The sequence below is a fragment of the Urocitellus parryii genome, chromosome 4 (genome assembly GCF_045843805.1).
Source record: "Urocitellus parryii isolate mUroPar1 chromosome 4, mUroPar1.hap1, whole genome shotgun sequence".
Classification (NCBI taxonomy): domain Eukaryota; kingdom Metazoa; phylum Chordata; class Mammalia; order Rodentia; family Sciuridae; genus Urocitellus; species Urocitellus parryii.
The window spans coordinates 191,930,014-191,946,531 of NC_135534.1; the positions used below are offsets into that span (position 1 = coordinate 191,930,014).

General features: G+C 60.4%; 1 protein-coding gene across 1 annotated transcript in view; it reads left to right on the forward strand.

Annotated features, from left to right (window-relative positions):
• The window catches only part of Col27a1 (collagen type XXVII alpha 1 chain), a 121,154-nt gene that overhangs the window by 55,105 nt on the left and 49,531 nt on the right, over positions 1-16,518 (forward strand). Inside the window, exons 15-23 of the mRNA XM_026393356.2 lie at positions 5,093-5,146; positions 5,718-5,762; positions 8,633-8,686; positions 9,798-9,851; positions 10,380-10,433; positions 12,823-12,876; positions 12,955-13,008; positions 14,282-14,326; positions 15,599-15,652. Coding sequence (XP_026249141.2) covers positions 5,093-5,146; positions 5,718-5,762; positions 8,633-8,686; positions 9,798-9,851; positions 10,380-10,433; positions 12,823-12,876; positions 12,955-13,008; positions 14,282-14,326; positions 15,599-15,652 — 468 coding nt within the window. The remainder of the gene's footprint in view (positions 1-5,092; positions 5,147-5,717; positions 5,763-8,632; positions 8,687-9,797; positions 9,852-10,379; positions 10,434-12,822; positions 12,877-12,954; positions 13,009-14,281; positions 14,327-15,598; positions 15,653-16,518) is intronic.

Below are 16,518 nucleotides of genomic sequence, written 5' to 3' on the forward strand. Positions count from 1 at the left end.
TCATACGGTCATTAAAGTCCTCCTGGGACAGCTCTGGGGTTGGAGGCTCCCTCGCTGTCCTCGGGGGCCCGTCCATCCAAAAGGGCCCTCATAGTTGAGCGTCTTCCTGTCTCTGAGCCCAAGTCGTCCTCGCCGTCCCTGGGAGAGGCTGTTCCAGGGGTACGATGGTCACCGTCTGCTCTTCCTGAGAATCCCCGTGCCCAGAGCTTTCAAGAAGAGAGGTTCATACACCTGGCTGCTGCCTCTGGCATGTGTCCTATTTGTCATTGTCCCAGTGTCCACGAGGTTGGGTACCAGGGTGGTAAGGTACAGCGTGGCTGCAGAGATTCTTAAGGCCCAGCCCTCCTCCCGCCTGGCCTCGGCTCACGGAGCGCCTCCCCTCTGCTGTCCGTAACTAGGGCTGCCAGACAAAATACACGACGCCAGTCACTGTGGAGTGTCAGATGCAGCATTGGGACACATTTATACTAAAATACCCTTCATTATTTATCTGACATTCAAACGTAACTGGGCGGCCTGCCCGTCGCATCCTGTCTGGCAACCCTATTTGCCATGTCTGTTGGCAGATCCCATTTGCCAGATGGGAAAACTGAGGCCCCGGGTCAAGAACACACACGGGCAGAAGAGGATGGGGTTTGATGGAGGCCCCGAGTCCAACTCCTAGTGCAGGGCACTCTCTTCCTGTCCCCTTCTGAGGGCTGGCTGGGGGCAGGATCTGGACACCCGCATTTCTCAGGCCCTGTGCCCTCTGCTCAGTGCCACTTTCCAAGGAGCTGATCCCTCCCACCTGTGACCTCACTCGCCTGTGTCCCCCGCCCTTGCCATTCTTGGCCTCTCCTCCCCGGCTTGGGTACCTTTGAAGTCCTGTGTCCTTGCACCTGGGAGCCCAGGGCTGGGCCTGAGCCCCCGAGTCTCCACCGTGCCCGAGGCGGGGTCCCCTTGCACCCTGAATTTTCGGGAGCAGCAGGGTCTGTCATGGGGAGAACTCGCCCCCTTTGAGTTGGGAAGAAGGAGCTTTCTCCTCAAGAGTCGGAGGAGGAGGAGGAGGAGGAGGTGAGTCACCTGCGGTTTTCCAGCGGATGTGGGTTTCCAGCTGAGCGATGGGAATTCCACGGGTTGATAACGGTTTTAGTGGAGGTTCAGGTTCAGCCGGGGCCATCTGGCCAGCTGAGGCCATTTGTGTGCAGGCTGCGGCCCCGGGCCCTGCTGCGGGAGGGGACAAGCTAGTGTTGAAGAGCGTCCGTCTGCTCTGTGTGTGCCTAATGCGCATTGGGCTCACCAGCCAAGGCCTGTGGCTGGACCTTGTAGGGAGTGGACACCTCACACTTGTCACCCAGGCCTTACTGTCCCCAATTCCAATGAGCTGCCAGTGGCTCGGGCAGCCTCTGAGGTGAGCCTGCTGGACGCCTTTCAGTAACTGAGAGCCCCTGGCTGCCTGCGGAACCAGTCAGTTCCGCAAGGACCCGTCCTGTCTTTTTTATTCAGAGACACGTTAATGAGACCCAAAGAACATGTGACCCGGCCAGCAGCCCAGCACCTGGGGCGTGGTGGGCTGCGTCTGTCCTCTGTCACTGCTGGTTACCCGACTGTTTCTTTGCCTATAAAGCTGGTCAGGGCCCTCCAGCCCATCTTTACCAAGGCCTCGCGAGCCTGACCCCACCACAGCCTGTGGGCGTGGGGAGTGGCATCATCATTTGGCAGTGAAGGAAACCGAGGCTCAGAGAGGGCAGAGCCCTCGCCTGAAGTCACACAGCTGGCAAGCTGGCCTGGGCCTGTCTCCAGAGCTAAGCTCTTCACCGCAGCCGCAAGTCGCCAGTTCTAAGGAGGACAGAGGCAGTGGCCGCGTGCGGTGTGGGCTGAGGTCCAGGAGCTGCCCTGGCCAGGGATGGCGCTTGGTAGTACCACCCAGGAGCCAGGACAGGCTGAGTGCCCTTACCGTCACCGTCCCTCAGTGTTTCTGGAAGGAGGCTTGATGGCCTGCGAAGGCAGTTCCCTGTCCTCTCTCCCTTTCCTTAATGAGCACCTCCTGTGGCTGCACCCCAGCATAGCTGCGGTCTCAGAGGTAAGGTCCCCAGATCAGGCACCTGCCTTCGGTCTGGTGGTGGGCTTGTGGTGGCCGCGTAGGCACATGTAGGTGACGGCCACCTGGGCAAGGCTGCGAGTGAAAGGCACAAGACTCCAGGGGGACAGGGTGGCACCGCCTGGCCTCTGGGGTCAGTGAAGTTTGGGGCCCCAGGATGCATGGGCATTGGCGGGCTGAGTGGCGGCCGGAGCACGCCAGGCGCAGGAAGCATCAGGAGCCCAGATCCGGGGCCATCCGTGACCAGTATGTCCAGCTACAGGGAGCAGCGGGGCAGGAAAGAGGAGGCCTGCCCGCACCCCCATGGGGCACCAAAGAGCCCAGGTTTCCCTCAGGGCCCCTGCCAGCCCCAGCCCTGGAGCCCCCAGCCCACCTGAGCCACGAGCTCAGACTCGCACGGGCTCAGACAGACAGACAGACACACCTGGGGCCTGGACCTGCCTCTGCCTCCCAGCTCCTTAGTCTGGGTGGGTCTCTGGTCTGGGTGGTCCCTGGTCTAGGTGGGTCCCTGGTCTGGGCCTCCGTTGTCTGAAGTGCAGTGGGTCTCACAGGGAGGGGGGCTGGTTCTGACGGGTGCCACCTGCGCAGAGCCACCAGGAGCCATGGGCGGGAGCCTGTGGGTCACCTGCACTCACAGTAGCACTTAGCTGTCCCAGGAGGGCGCGCAGCTGCCCTTGAGCCGGCCCACAGCGGGGGCCTTCAGATGGCCGCAGCTGGGGCCTGTGGTCTTCTCGGTGGGGGTCTCGAGCCCAGACAATGCGTCGGGCGCCAAGAGCTCGGAAGGTGGCCTTGGGCTCAGGCTGGAGGCCTGCCGTCGGGCCATCTTGTGGGGACTGACAGTCTGTGAGTGCCCCCCAGCCACACTGGAGGGTGTCTTGGGTGCACTATACAGGTGCTCCATGAACTGTCCTCTGGGGACAGGGGCCTGAGTTTCCTCTGTCCTGCCCCCTGCATCTGTGACCGGGGGTGCTGCTCATGGGGGGACCTGTCCCTTGGGAGCTGTCACTGTGGAGCACTGTTAACCCACAGCCGGGTCCCCTTACCCTGGGGATTGGGTGCCCACAGGGACCCTCAGTGCCACACAGAGACCCCTGGGGTCAGTCCTGCAGGGGGCATGGGGAGCCTTCGCTCCGTGGAGCCTGAGTTGGGCCCTGTGCAGAGGCCTTCAGGCCTGGAGGTGGGAGAGCAGCCTGTGTTCACGGGGCTGCTGACAGGGAGCCTCCTCCCCGAGCCTGCTGTGTTTACGGCTCACCACAGGAAGCAGTGGCCACCTTCATCCTGCACAGGCAGGAGCAGCCAAAGAGGCTGAAGATGCGCCTCTTGGAGTGTTGGCTCTTCTTCCTAACTCAGCCGTGATCCGGCTCTCCGCTCCCTCCCCTCAAGTCTTCTCCTGAGACTTGAGAGCTGCCTCGGGGCTCTGGAGACGCCCACCTGGTGGGAACCCCAGCTCTGCCCCAGCTCTGTGGCGTTGCTAGAGCCCTGACCACTAAGACCCTCAGTCTCCTCACCTGTATTATGGGCACAGCAGCAGAACTGGCCTTTAAGGGCCGCTGTGGATGTAACTGAGTTGAGGCACTAAGGGCCCAGTGCCTCAGTGCCTGGCAATCAGAGTTGCTTGGGTGCTGTGATTATTGTCATTAGGCACAGGAGTGACATGACTCCTCAGTTAGCAGGGGCTCAGTGAGTGGGTTTTGCTGAACACAGCGAAGCCAGAGTCCTGCAGGCCAGTGAGGGCAGCAGGCCACACAGCCAGCCCAGGGCAGGGCCGAGGCCAGGCTGCAGTGTTCTGGGGACAGGATTGGCACTGACTCCCTCCTAGAGCATTGCCCTGCACAGGCCTCGGCCCTTCTGCGGGAGTCAGGCAGGAATGTGGTTCCTCGTCCTCCACGCAGCCTCCCTCCCGCCTCCCGCCTGGCCTCCTGCCTGGCCTCCTACCCTCCCGGAGGTCTCCAGGCAGCAGCTCCGGCAGGAACTTGAGTCCTATTCAAGCCTGGCTGCCCAGGCAGCCTTTGTGCCCCCAAGGCTCTGGAGCTGCGCCTCAGCCTCAGGGCACTTGCTAGGGCCTTCAAAGAGCCTGAATCTCTTCAGTGGGAAACTGAGGCCCAGAGAGGTTAAGTATTGTTTGAGGTCACACAGCAGCTGGACACTTAGGTCAGTCACAGAGGATGGACAGGGAGAGAAGACCAAAGTTTTAGGGGCTCCTTTCTCTGGGCATGGGCTTAACACATGGCTCTGCCTGATGGTGGTTGTGAAGGGGGTGGGCAGGGTGAGATTTGAGGAAAGTGATGCAGGCTTATTAAGACAAAACTCTGCCATTTCACTCTAAACTCTCTCTCCCACTGTTTCTCTCCCCCTCCCCCCCCCCAGGGATTGAACCCAGGGCCTCCCACATGTCGGCGAGACCTGTACCCTGAGCCACACCCCAGCCCTGACCTCAGCACTGTTGACACTGGGGCTGGATAATTCTTTCTTGAGGGGGTGGGGGGTACCAGGGATTGAACTTGGAGGCACTCGACCACTGAGCGTCATTCCCAGCCCTGTTTTGTATTTTATTTAGAGACAGGGTCTCACTGAGTGCCTCGCCATTGCTGAGGCTGGCTTTGAACTCGAGATCCTCCTGCCTCAGCCTCCCGAGCTGCTGGGATGACAGGCATGCGCCACCTCACCTGGCTGGATAATTCTTTGTGGTGGGGACTGACCTGTGCCTTGCAGGACACTCAGCAGCGTCCTGGCCTCTCTAGCACAAGCTGCCCAGGGCCAGCGGGGAGTGGACCAGCAGACAGCCTATGGGAAGTGCTGGCGGAGGGCAGAGCATGACCTGGGCCTGGACAGGATCCTGTGACATTTATTCCAGTATTTTAGCGGAAGCGAACAGAAGGACAGATGTTCCTAATCTCAAGATCAACCCAAGGGAGTCGCATCCTGGAGAGCCCAGCCCCGGGGACCCCGGGCATCGCCCTCGCAGCCAGCCTCCCAGGGCCACCTCTCATAGCTGCCTCTTTCTCTTCCCAGGGTGACATGGGAGCATTGGGTCCCATCGGCTACCCAGGACCCAAGGGCATGAAGGTAAACAAGGGCTTTCCCCAGTTTGGGTCTCATTGCACCAGAAGGGCGGGTGCCCCAGGGGATGCTGGGAGGGCAGGCAGGAGGGAGCCCCGTGGGTGCTGGACAGCAGCTGATTGATCCGGAGCTCAGCTCCGCCCTGGCTGGAGAGCCAGATGTCATCTGTATGTCATTTACGCCAGATGTCTTTATTGGACACCAGCCCTCTAGCTGAGCAGGAGTCCAGCGTGGTTCCAGGCTTGGGGGGTCATCGCCAGGACCATAGAAACTATAATGGGGAACAGTGAGCCCTGAGCGGATGGGGACACAAGACGGGCCAGCACCAGGCCAGCCCAGTTTGGCCTGTTTCCGCCGCATCGGCACCTTCCTCCTCTGGGCTTGTCCCCAGTGTCACCTCTGCCAGCTGCTCCTCCCCTCCTTGCCCGTCAAGATGTCTCCTTCTTTTGCAGTCAGGGACAGTGAGCCAGGCTTGGGGACAGAGCTAGGTCTTGCGACACATGGTCCTGGTTGAAGCCAGCCAGCTCCTGCTTCTGTGGCTCGGGCATCACAGCGGCCTCTGGCCTTTGTCTTGCAGGGACTGATGGGCAGCGTGGGGGAGCCCGGACTGAAAGGTGATAAGGTGATCGGAATACTCCCTTGTCGCACCGTGGGTTATCTGCATGCCGCCCCTCCGCCCGGAGGCTGCCGCTCAGCTCTGGCCAGGTCCACTGCCCTGCGCTCTCCCGCCTCCCTCTGTCCCTGGAGTCTGGGCTCCCAGCTTCTTCTGGTCCCTCTGGGTGGGGCTCCAGCTGACCCTCGGGGGCCTGCAGACCTCAGCAGAGAGGGCGTGAGAGGTTGGGGGCCCGGGGCTCAGTCAGCAGGTCTCAGAACTTGCAGAGCAGAGCTGGGGTGGAACAGGGCCTTGGAGGACACAGCCACAGAGCATGGAGGGCGGTGGTGACCTGGAAGGAACCAAGGGCACATGAGGTGTACTGGCATGGGCCTGAGAGCTCTGCCCAGAGAGCACGCCATCTGAAATGCAGGGGAACCTGGGCAGCCTGGGCCACCACCCGCTTCTCCAGCTGCCCCCCCCCCCCCAGGAAGGCCCCCGGCCACGTGGCCTCTCTGTGGCTGTAGGACGTCACCTGGTGCCACACCAGAGCTGAAGGGGGAGATGGGTCTTGGGGTCCACCGAGGGGCCGCAGCTGGCTTGGGTCAGCAGCACTGCAGTGACAGGCCAGGTAGGAGGAGCCCTGCCCTCCCCCGCAGTCTCTGGTCCATCCTGGAGCCCGCAGAGGATGTGGCGGGATCCAAGGGGCACGCTGCTACTCTCGCTCCTGTGTCCAGCCTCCCTGCCCACCTGTCTTCAGGGGCCGCCACACCTGAGGCCAAGGAGCAGGTGTCCTGCCTAGGCACCCAGGAATGCTCCAGAGGGATCACCCCTTCCTCTTCCAGCCCCAGGTGACAAGGGACCTGCCCGAGGCCACCCTGCTGCTAAGTAGGGAATCAGGGCTCAAAGGGCACCTGGCCCAGAAACCTCCACCACCCAGCAGAACAGAGGTCAGAAGGACAGAGCAGATGAGGCCCTGGGAGGTCACATGACCCGGGGCCTCAATGTCACAGCTGGGGACACTGAGACCCAGAGTGGGGAAGAGATTCACCAGAGGAAGCAGGTGTTCTCCTGGGAGCCAACCCAGGCTCTCCGACCCCCAAAATTAGAATTTCTGGGCAAAATGGACACATGGGATTGTTCTGTGCAGCCCCAGCCCCGGGTAGCCGCCCCTTGCCGGGCCAGCGAGCCCTCGCCTTGCCGTTTCCGCCTCCTTCCCTCCGCAGGGTCCCCTCTGCCTGCCACTGCCTGCTGCCTGCTGAGCCTCCCTCGGGGCCTCCCTGTGTAGGGGTGGGTGTGGGCTCCCCTCACCAACCTGTCTGAGGGGGAGACACCCCTGCTGTGGAAAGCTGAAGTCGTGGTCAGGGAGAGGGGCTGCGGGGGAGTGGGTGGCACAGGGAGCTCTTTATAGGTCCTTTGTAGAGTGGCCTGGGCTCGGGGTTGCCCTGGAACATGGAAATAAAAGTGTTACGCAGAGGAACTGGGCTGCCTCGAGGCCGCCTGGTCACTCAGACCCGCTAAGCTCTGGGAAAGAAAAAACAGGGGGAGGAGAGGAAATCATTTTAATTGCCCATAGTTTTTAGGAAAATCAATCAAGTCTTTGTGAGGGGGGGAGAGAGGGGACTCTCTTTCAATCTCTTTAGTGGGGAGGGGTCTCTGATCAGCCACTCACATAGACCGCCCCCAGCCCTCTTCTGGGGTGACAAAGCTGTCCCTTCAAGTCCTGTGGATCCTCCTTCCAGAATCCCGGATTTCCCATGACCCAGCCTGGCCTGAGGCCACTCACAACCCCTGGGCTCCGGGTGCCAGCAGAAGCACATTCTGGAACCATGGCCCTGCCGGGGACCCAGCTCTCTAAAGCCATTGTCCTGATTTCCTAGGCGCCTTTTAAACCTGCCTCCTCTATTCTAATTTTTTAAAGGAGCTCCCTCTAACTTGAGGCTTAAAATAATAATAATGATAAAATGTACCTTGGTTCTCAAAACTCCAAGATGTCGTACAGGGTTTTCCAAATTGGAAAAACCAAAGTAAGTTCAAGAAAAAAGGTCTTTATGTTCAGTTCGGGCTTCTGTTCTGCCAGGGAAGTCCTGCTGGGTCCTGGCCTCCTGTCCATGGCAGGTTTGCTCAGGTCCCCCCATTCTTCCTCCTCCTCCCGGGACTGGAAACGTTCTTGAATCCTGGGGCCAGCGGGCAGTGGGTGATGCCCAGCGTGGAGAGCTGGGACCAGTTTCCAGCCCCCAGAGGCAGGACCGCTGGACCCGGCCTGTGACAGCTCATTTAATAGAACCTGGCTGGTCCAGGGAGGGGGCAGAGAAGGCCTCCCCTGGCCAGGATCCCTGTCCCCAGCCGTGCAGTGCATCATCCTACCAAGGAGCAGCCAGACCTCAGGCAGGAGCGCTGCTTGGTGTCCACAGTCTTCCGAGTCAGGCCACCTGCTTTCTCATGCTGTAGCTGATTAGAAGCAGCTAATTAGAAGAAGGTCTGGCTGCTGGCCCAGAGGGAGGGAGTGACAGCTTCCAGCCACGATGAGCAATCAAACAGCAGACACCCCGCTCAGAAGCCCCGGTTAGGACCTCCCCGGTTCCCTCACCACATGCACAGTGCAGTATGGAGGAAGAGGGGGAAGGTTGGGGAAGGATCTGTGAAGTGCAGGTTCTCCACAAAAGGCCAGGTGACCGGCAGGGGAGCTGAAGCTGGTCTGCGCCCAGGCTGGCTCGTCCCCCCCCCCACCCCGGGGCTGCCTTCTCACTCCGGTGGCCCGTCCAGCAAGGCTGACTGGCCAGGTCCCACTTGAGATCGGCCTCCGCAGGGCTGTCCCTCACCAGTGGGCCTGGCCGTCGGGGAGACTTCTGGGGTCCGCGTGGCCCCGCTCACAATCTGCTTTGCTGGTGTGTACTCAGGGCGAGCAAGGGGTCCCAGGTGTGTCCGGAGATCCCGGCTTCCAAGGAGACAAGGTAACTGCTTCAGGTGCTCCCCGCCCCGCACCCCTGTCCCGCCCCCCTCTGCACCCCTGCCCCACCTGTCTGGCCTGGCTTCCTTCCCAGAGCCCAGTGTGGGCAGGACCACCTGAGACGGCTCTGTCCTACAGTCCTGTCTGTCCTCCCCAGCCCCTGCCCTCCCAGTCTCTCACCTCCTACATTGCCCCCAAGGACAGCTCTGGTCTGTGCTCACACACCTCCCGGCTCCCCACCCAGCCACGCAGGAGCCCAGCCCCGTGCCCTCCCCACTGTGGCCCTGGGCTCCAGCCCCGTGAACTGCCGGCTGTGCCTCAGGCCCTTTGCCCACTCTGCTGCCCACCTGACCCCGCCCCCACTGCCTCTCCGCACCACCTGCTCAGAGGCCTCGCTGTCTACCTGCTTGGAAAGTGGCCGTTTCCCTCCCTGGAGCCCTGGACAGCAATCTGTCCTTCAGTTCTGACACCATGGTTCTCTTGGTTTTGGAGACTTGTGGGCAGGCACCCCTGTCCCCAACAGTGAGTTCCCCCACAGGGCCCTGGGCTGCTCTGAGCTCTCCTCAGGGCCGCACTTCCCAGTGGTCATTCAGGAGTGTGAGTGGCCTTGCTGACCCATTGAGCGGGGGGCATGGTCATCACCACCAGGATGGCCCTGCCTGCAGAGCCAGCTGTGGCCTGAGGATACCAGCCCCCGTCTGCCTGCGTCTGTACCCTGTGGCCACAGCTGGACCTCTGCCAGCCAGTCCACCAGCCCCAGATGTTGGCCAGCTCTCCCTCCACCTCTGCAGCCGTCCCTCCTGGCTGGCCATCCTGAGCTGGCCTTGGTGTTCCCCTGGGGTGACTATACAGGCCTGGCTGCTGCTTCTGCTGGGCCCTGGTCTCCAGGGTCCGTGGGCCTCCAGGGCTCCTGGGGTCCTGGGAGGACAGGCTGCCCTTTCATCCTGGTGCTAGGGCCCAGCCTCCAGGGGTGCAGACAGGTGTGATCCCTGCAGTAGAAAGAAAGGTCCTGCCCTCTCCACGAGGGCCTTGTCCAGCCTGGGCTGGAGCGGGACAGGCAGCTGTTCTCGGCCTCTCTGGTGGGAGCTAACCCAGCCTGCCCACTCTTTTTCCAGGGCAGCCAGGGGTTGCCAGGGTTCCCGGGCGCCCGGGGCAAGCCAGGCCCTCTGGTGAGTACCTTCTCCCAGCACCCCTCCACCTGGGCGTTACCTCTGTCATGGGATGTGGCTGGGGTGCCTTCCCATCAGGGCCTCCCATCCTCCTGCAGACAAGTGAGTGAGCAGCACAGATGGACAGGGCAGGGCCATTTGCCCATTTCCCTGATACAGACACTGAGCCCAAGGTGCAGTGGTCACCCACATCACAGATGGCCTCATTCACTGTGGGCTACTATAGTGATGTCACTTGTCACAGCGGTGTCACTAACTGTGCCACCATCAGGCCCTTTGTACCACTGTTTCTTTGAGGGCCGCCAATCGCCAGGAGTTAGGGTTACTGTCCCCATTATATAAAGATGGGGAGACTGGGGTTCTGAGGTCGTTTGCCTGGGGTCCCCCAGCTGGAGAGTGTGGGAGTCGGGGCTTGAGAACCGGCTCAGGTAATTTCATGCGTATATGCTCCAGAACGTTCTGACCACCCACCACCCCAGGAGATGACGCAGGGACCTCGTGACCGCCACTCCCCAATCTCTTCCACAGGGCAGAGTCGGAGACAAAGGCTCTCTGGGGTTCCCTGGGCCCCCTGGACCCGAGGTACGTGTTGCTCTGTCTCCGGCTGCAGCTGGACTGGGTGTTGTCCTGGGGAAACTGAGGCCCAGGGGTGTGGGGGACGGGCTTCAGGTCACGTAGCTTATGGGTGATGAAGCGGAGCATAGCAGTTCCCGGGTCACAGCTCTCCTGTCCAGGGCTCTCAAAACACCCAGGACAAGGAGCTGGCCTCCGAGTCCTTCCTCAGGTGGCTCTGGGGTCCAGGTGGACAGTCCGCCTGTGGTGGACTGTCACGAGCAGGCCGAGCTCTTCAACCCCTGCACGTTCCTGGGGCCAGGCCGTTGTCTGTGCCAGGTCATCTGCACCCAGGCCCCCCCCTCCCAGCAGGCCCCCCCACGGTGCACCTGGAGCCCCGGGCTCGGCCATCCCTGCTGCCTCTGCATCCAGGGGAGAGTGGCCCTGCGGTCCTCCAGGCCTTTCCAAAGATCACTTCTGGACTCCCTGGACAGACAGGGAAGGTTTCCTAAATCCACAGTCTGACTTTCCACTTGTTGACTTTGGCCGTGACGCAGCCCTATCTTTAGACAATGAAGTTGGCCCCGAGTCCCTCCGCTGGTCACTGTGGAAAAAGACTTCTGAGTCCGGGATTCCCAGCAGCCTGGCCAGCCAGGGCGGAAGGCCTGTGCCCTCGGGTTTATGAGGCCCCTCCTGCGGCCAGCAGGCTGCGGGGTCCTAGGACGAGGTGAAGGGCCCCCGAGAGGGGCAGGGGAGGGGAGGCCGCTACCTCATTCGCAGACAAGGAAACCGAGTCCCAGGGCAGGGCACAGACTTCCCCAGGGCCACTCCACGCAGGGTGGATCAGGTCGGCTCTGACAGTGTCCGGGGCCCTGGACAGACAGTCCCCCCTCCCACCTTGGCGCTGCCGGGATTGGCGACTCCACAGCCAGGAGGTGCCTCTGCTGGGCTGAAGGCAGGAGACAGCTGAGAGGGCCACTGTCCCCGCTGTCCAGCACCCAGGGGAATGTCTCCCTCGCTCATCCTGGGCCGGATGTGAGTGAGCACCAGAATTTAACCAGCATCCTGCTGCCAAGTTCTTCTTGGTTCTGGGCCACCTGGGTAGACTTGTTTGCCCAGCACAAGGGACTCAAAATCATTGTGGATGTAGATATATATATTTTATTGAGCACTTACTCAGTGCTGGGCACCAAACTCAGTGCTTTGCCTGTGTTGTTCACTTAAGCCTCAGTACAGCCCTGCCTGTAAGGTGTGTGTTACAGATCAGGAATCCAAGGTCCAGAGAGGCTAAGGAACTTTCCTGCAGTCACACAGTGAGTGAGCAGAAGGGCCAGATTTTGATCTTTTCATTATGAAGGAAAATACATGGAGTTTTGGCTTCAGGGTTAGCTCCAAATTCAGGACTGTTCTTGCTTTGCCTGTAAGCAGGGTGAGAAGGTATTTGAGCCAGAATTGTATAAAAGTTACTAAAAGGTTAAAAGAGAAAGAAAAAAAATCTAGCCAACTTACGAAGGCAAAGTGAAAGGAAACATTTTGGTGAAGAAACTCGTAAACTTTGGTTTCTAGCTGGCAGGAGACTGAGGTAGTGGGGCTGCCCTAAAAGCTAATGGCTGAATTAACAGAGGCATCACACCTAAAACAAGGAAGGGGATGTTCCTGTACTGGCTCTTGTTCCTTAGCCCACCCCAAAAGAAGCATGGGTGTCCTGGTGGTCACCAGCAGTGGAAACCAGCCAACTGGAGAGAGCCAGGTTGAGGGCCCTGGGCCCTTGACTAGCAGCCATTGAAGACACAGAGAAGGGCCCACCTTTGGGGACAGGGGAACTGGTCTCCAAATTATACAGAGAGCACTGACCTCGAGAGGGACCCTGTGCCTCTGGGACCCCATGCGGCCACTGGAGGTGCTGAGGGGGATGGAGCCGATTCCCCTACCCCCAGGGCAGGCTGCATCAGGGGGACCGTGGGGCCTAGTAGGTGGCGCAGGGCCAAGTCCCACAGGCCTGGCTGGGGTGTCACCGGGATCTCAGCCCCTGACAGAGGCGTTGGGTTAGTTACTCCAGCGTGTCCCAGCAAACCAGGAGGACAGTAGCACGGCAGGGGCTGCAGCTCATGGCGGGGGCATCCCAGGCTGGTGGCTGGCGGGAGCAAGGTCCCAGACCCCAAACCTCTGTCTGTCCCAGTGACTTCGCGGGACTTGGGACTTCTGGGTAGGACCAGCTCGCTCGTGGCCTCCTGCACCCTCTTGCGCCTTTCCTCAGCCCCTGAGCTGCAGGGCGGGGTGCCCGTCCCTCTCTAGGATTGAGGAGTGCACATGGGGCGCCTCCGCTGCTGCAGCCGGGTGCCCACCCAGGTCAGCTCCTGCAGGAGGCCCCAGCCCTTTCCTGCAGGGCCCCGTGACCCCAGCCTCTGCTTCCCCTCAGGGATTCCCAGGAGACATCGGGCCCCCTGGGGACAATGGCCCCGAAGGCGAGAAGGTGAGTTCCTGCCCGAGCAGCCCCCGCCCAGGAAGCAGAGGGACTCCCTCTGAGACCCGTGTTTTTCCCTTCTCTCAGGGAAAGCCTGGAGCTCGAGGCCTGCCCGGACCCCGAGGACAGCTGGGGCCCGAGGTGAGACGCGCCTGTCCCCCACTGCCCGCTCTGGCCTGTCTGCGGCCCTGGGCCACTCCGGCACACCCACCTGTCCTGTATACCCCTGCCCCTGTGGCCCACCCAGGGACCACAAATGCCCTGGCCTGGCAGGAGGGGTCTCCCCCATCTCTGCTGCCCCCCACCAAGCTTCTGGTCAGCTCACGTCACACAGCAGCGTGTCGGAACATCTGTCCAGGAGGGAGGGGATTGTCAGCCCCATTTACAGATGAGGCCCAGGACACAGAGAGGCAGAGTCTGCAGGTCCCTGGTTAGTGGCAGGCGGGGCCTTGACAGGAGCTCAGGTCTCCGTTAGCCACCCATCTGTCACCGTCTGCTCCCGGGTGTGGCCAGAGCACTTACTAGTGGCCTCAGGAGTAGCAGGGGAGGATCTGCTCATTCTCATACGCTCACATGGGGGGCGAGAAGGCTCTCCAGGGGCCTGTTGGTTTGGCCTGTGTGTGAGGCCCTCCTGAGCCCAGTGACACGTGGCCCGGGCTTGTGGCATGGCAGGCAAGGCTCCCAGGACTGACCGCAGGCAGGCCGCGCTGACTCCATCCCTTCTCCTGCGGGTTCTGGGCCTGGCAGGGCCCCAGCGCTGGCTCCGACGCCGCCACGTGGTGCTGCTTTCCTGGAAGCTTGGGGGTGCCCCTCGGTCGGGCCTGGCCTGCCAGAGGGGGCAAGTTTGGGGCTCCGTGGGCCGCCGGAGGGCTGGGGAGTCCTGGGAGCCAGCAGCCCGTAGGAGGGAGAGGAAGGAGGGACGCCCCTGCCACGTGCTCCTGACTGCACTCCTGTCGCCACGGAAAACCCTCCTGCCCTCCTGCCTGCCTTCTGCTCACGGCTCCTGAGCCCATCCCCTGCCTTCCTTGTTACCAAACACCTGCTGGACGCGGCCCTGGGGCTTCAGGAAGAACAGGCGTCAACACTGTCCCTTCAGCCAGGACCCAGCTGAAGCCACTTATCGCTTTCCAAGGACTGTCCACACCAGGAGACTGAGGCCCAGAGGCTGCCGGCAGCCAGTGGAGTCAGAGTAGAGTCGTGTCTTTGAGACACAGTCTGGGGCTCTGCTCTCAGGGCCAGTCGACGGAGCGTGTGACCTGTCCTCTGGGCCAGGACCTGCGGAGCCCCTGACCCAGGCCAGGAGCAGTTAGCATATCCAGGAGGTCCTTCTCCGTCCACCTCTTTCTCTGCTTAGAGGGAGTTCTTGAGAGACTCGCCCAGTGACCTTTCTTCTTTTTCCTTTCTCCAACTCCAGGGAGATGAGGGACCCATGGGGCCACCAGGAGCCCCTGGCCTGGAGGTGAGTGTCACCTGCCTGAGGGAGGGAGTGGATTCACTGGGGCAGAATCAGCTATGAACAGGCAGAGAGCAGTCAGCCTCGAGGGCCCTGGGCCTGGAGAGGGAGCACCGGGCACTGAGAAGAGAGGTGGTTGGCGGAAGGATGGAAGTCAGCCGGGATCTCAACCCAGGCTGCAACTCTGAGGACATGGCCCAGGGTCTTCCCCATGGGCTGGGGAGGGCCAAAGTACCCTAAGAGGTGGGGTACCGTGAGCCTGAGTCCTCTGCACCCTCTGAGCGGCTTTCCAGGGGCCGCCTGACCCATTGCCTTCCTCCCAGCAGTGGGTCAGAAAGGAGAAGACCAGCCAGGCGCGGTGGCAGATGTCTATAACCCCAGTGGCTCTAGAGGCTGAGGCAGGAGGATCTGGAGTTCAAAGCCAGCCTCAGCAACAGCGAGGCTCTAAGAACCCAGTGAGACCCTGGCTCTAAGTAAAACACAAAATGGGGCTGGAGATGTGGCTCAGTGGTCTAATGCCCCTGGGTTTAACCCCTGGTATTAAAAACAACAACAACAACAAAGAGGACCCAAAGAGCTTTTGTTTGTGTGGGTTACATCACAATTAGTGATTAAATATTAGTAATAAAAATCATAGTAGTAATTGAATCAAGACACTTTAAATGTATCTATTCATTCATTGGCAATTAATAATAAGCTCACTGCATGTAAACACTGTGTTTTTTTTTAAACCAAAAATCACTCTATTTTCCAAAACAAGACAATTGAGTGGAAAAGTACCCTGGTTTTACCATTTTTGCAAATCTCTTTAACGTCTGGCTTAACAGACGTGGACTTTCAGGTCCGTCCTGCCTGTGGCCTGCTCCTGAGAACACCCGTCACACGCCCCAGAAGACGCCCCTCACACTCGGGAGTGTGGGAGCCTCGGGGGCAGACTGCACCTGAGTGTTGTGAAAGTAGTTTTGAGCTCTCGACCCTCTTGGGAGGGCCTTGGGGACCCGCAGTATCCTCTGGCCACACTTTGAGGCCCCCTAAATAACCCCCCACTACCACCCTGGGACCTCATGAGGTTGGAAGCAGTTGTCACCATTCCTCCTGACAAGCAAGGGGACAGGGAGTGAGGAGGCTCTGAGACCACCCGGCTGGAGGCCCCTGTGTCACAGGACATGGGCTCACGTCTCCACCTCTTGAGGCACTTTGGCCCTCCCAGCCCATGGGAGGACCCTGGACCCAGCAGTGCTGCCCCTCCCGGCCTCTCACTCACTCTCTCTGTTGCAGGGTCAACCTGGCAGGAAGGGATTTCCGGGGAGGCCTGGCCCAGATGGCGTGAAGGTGAGGGGACCTGGGATGAAAGTGGGGGGGTCCCACATTTGAAGGCCCCAGGATAAGCCCCAAATCCTATGGCCAGTTGGAAAAGGAAGAAAAAAATTGGCCCTCATTGGTAACGGAGGGAGGGGGGAGAACTAACCTAAATGTCCAACAGAGGGGGATTGTTCACGTAATAGAATGTAGAACAGCTACCCACCATGGTGTTGGGAAGATGCCTGTGTGTAGGGGGGTGGGATAGTGATGGGGACCAGATTATAAAACCAGTGTTAGGCACGAGCCTATTGCAGGTGCTGGGTGGCCCCTTCTTCCTTCATATACAAAGCAGACAGTAGAAAATGGACTGGTCATCTCTAAGTGATGGGAGAAGAGGGGATTTCCATATTCTTCTCTGTGCTTCCTATTCCCCCTGGTGTGCAATAAATATGGGTTACCTTTGTTAACAGAATTTGTTAACAGAACCTCCCTGGTGGGTTTCCAGGCCCCCGGGAGGGGCAGTGTTGTTGATGAGGATGCTGTGGGCTTAGATGTTCTCAGCTATTACGGGCAAGAGGTTGCTGGGCCAGGTTTTCAGGCAAGCAGGCAGAGCCAGGGGAGCCCAGGTGGCCAGTGACCTCCTCCCTTCAGGAGCTTGGCCCAGGTCCTCCCCAGGCCCTTTCTGGTTCTCGTGAACATGTGGTCCCAGGAAGGAGCTGAGGGGAGATGAGGCTGCATGGAAGACCACAGGCCACATCCATTTCCCAGCCAAACTCTGCCAGTCCACTCCCACGTCCTGCCCTCTGAGGTCCGGCTGCTGTCCCTCAGATAGAGGTTGGGTTTCTGTGGTGGAAGCCATGCTGTCCCAGGGGATTTACCCCACGGGTCTGTCACTT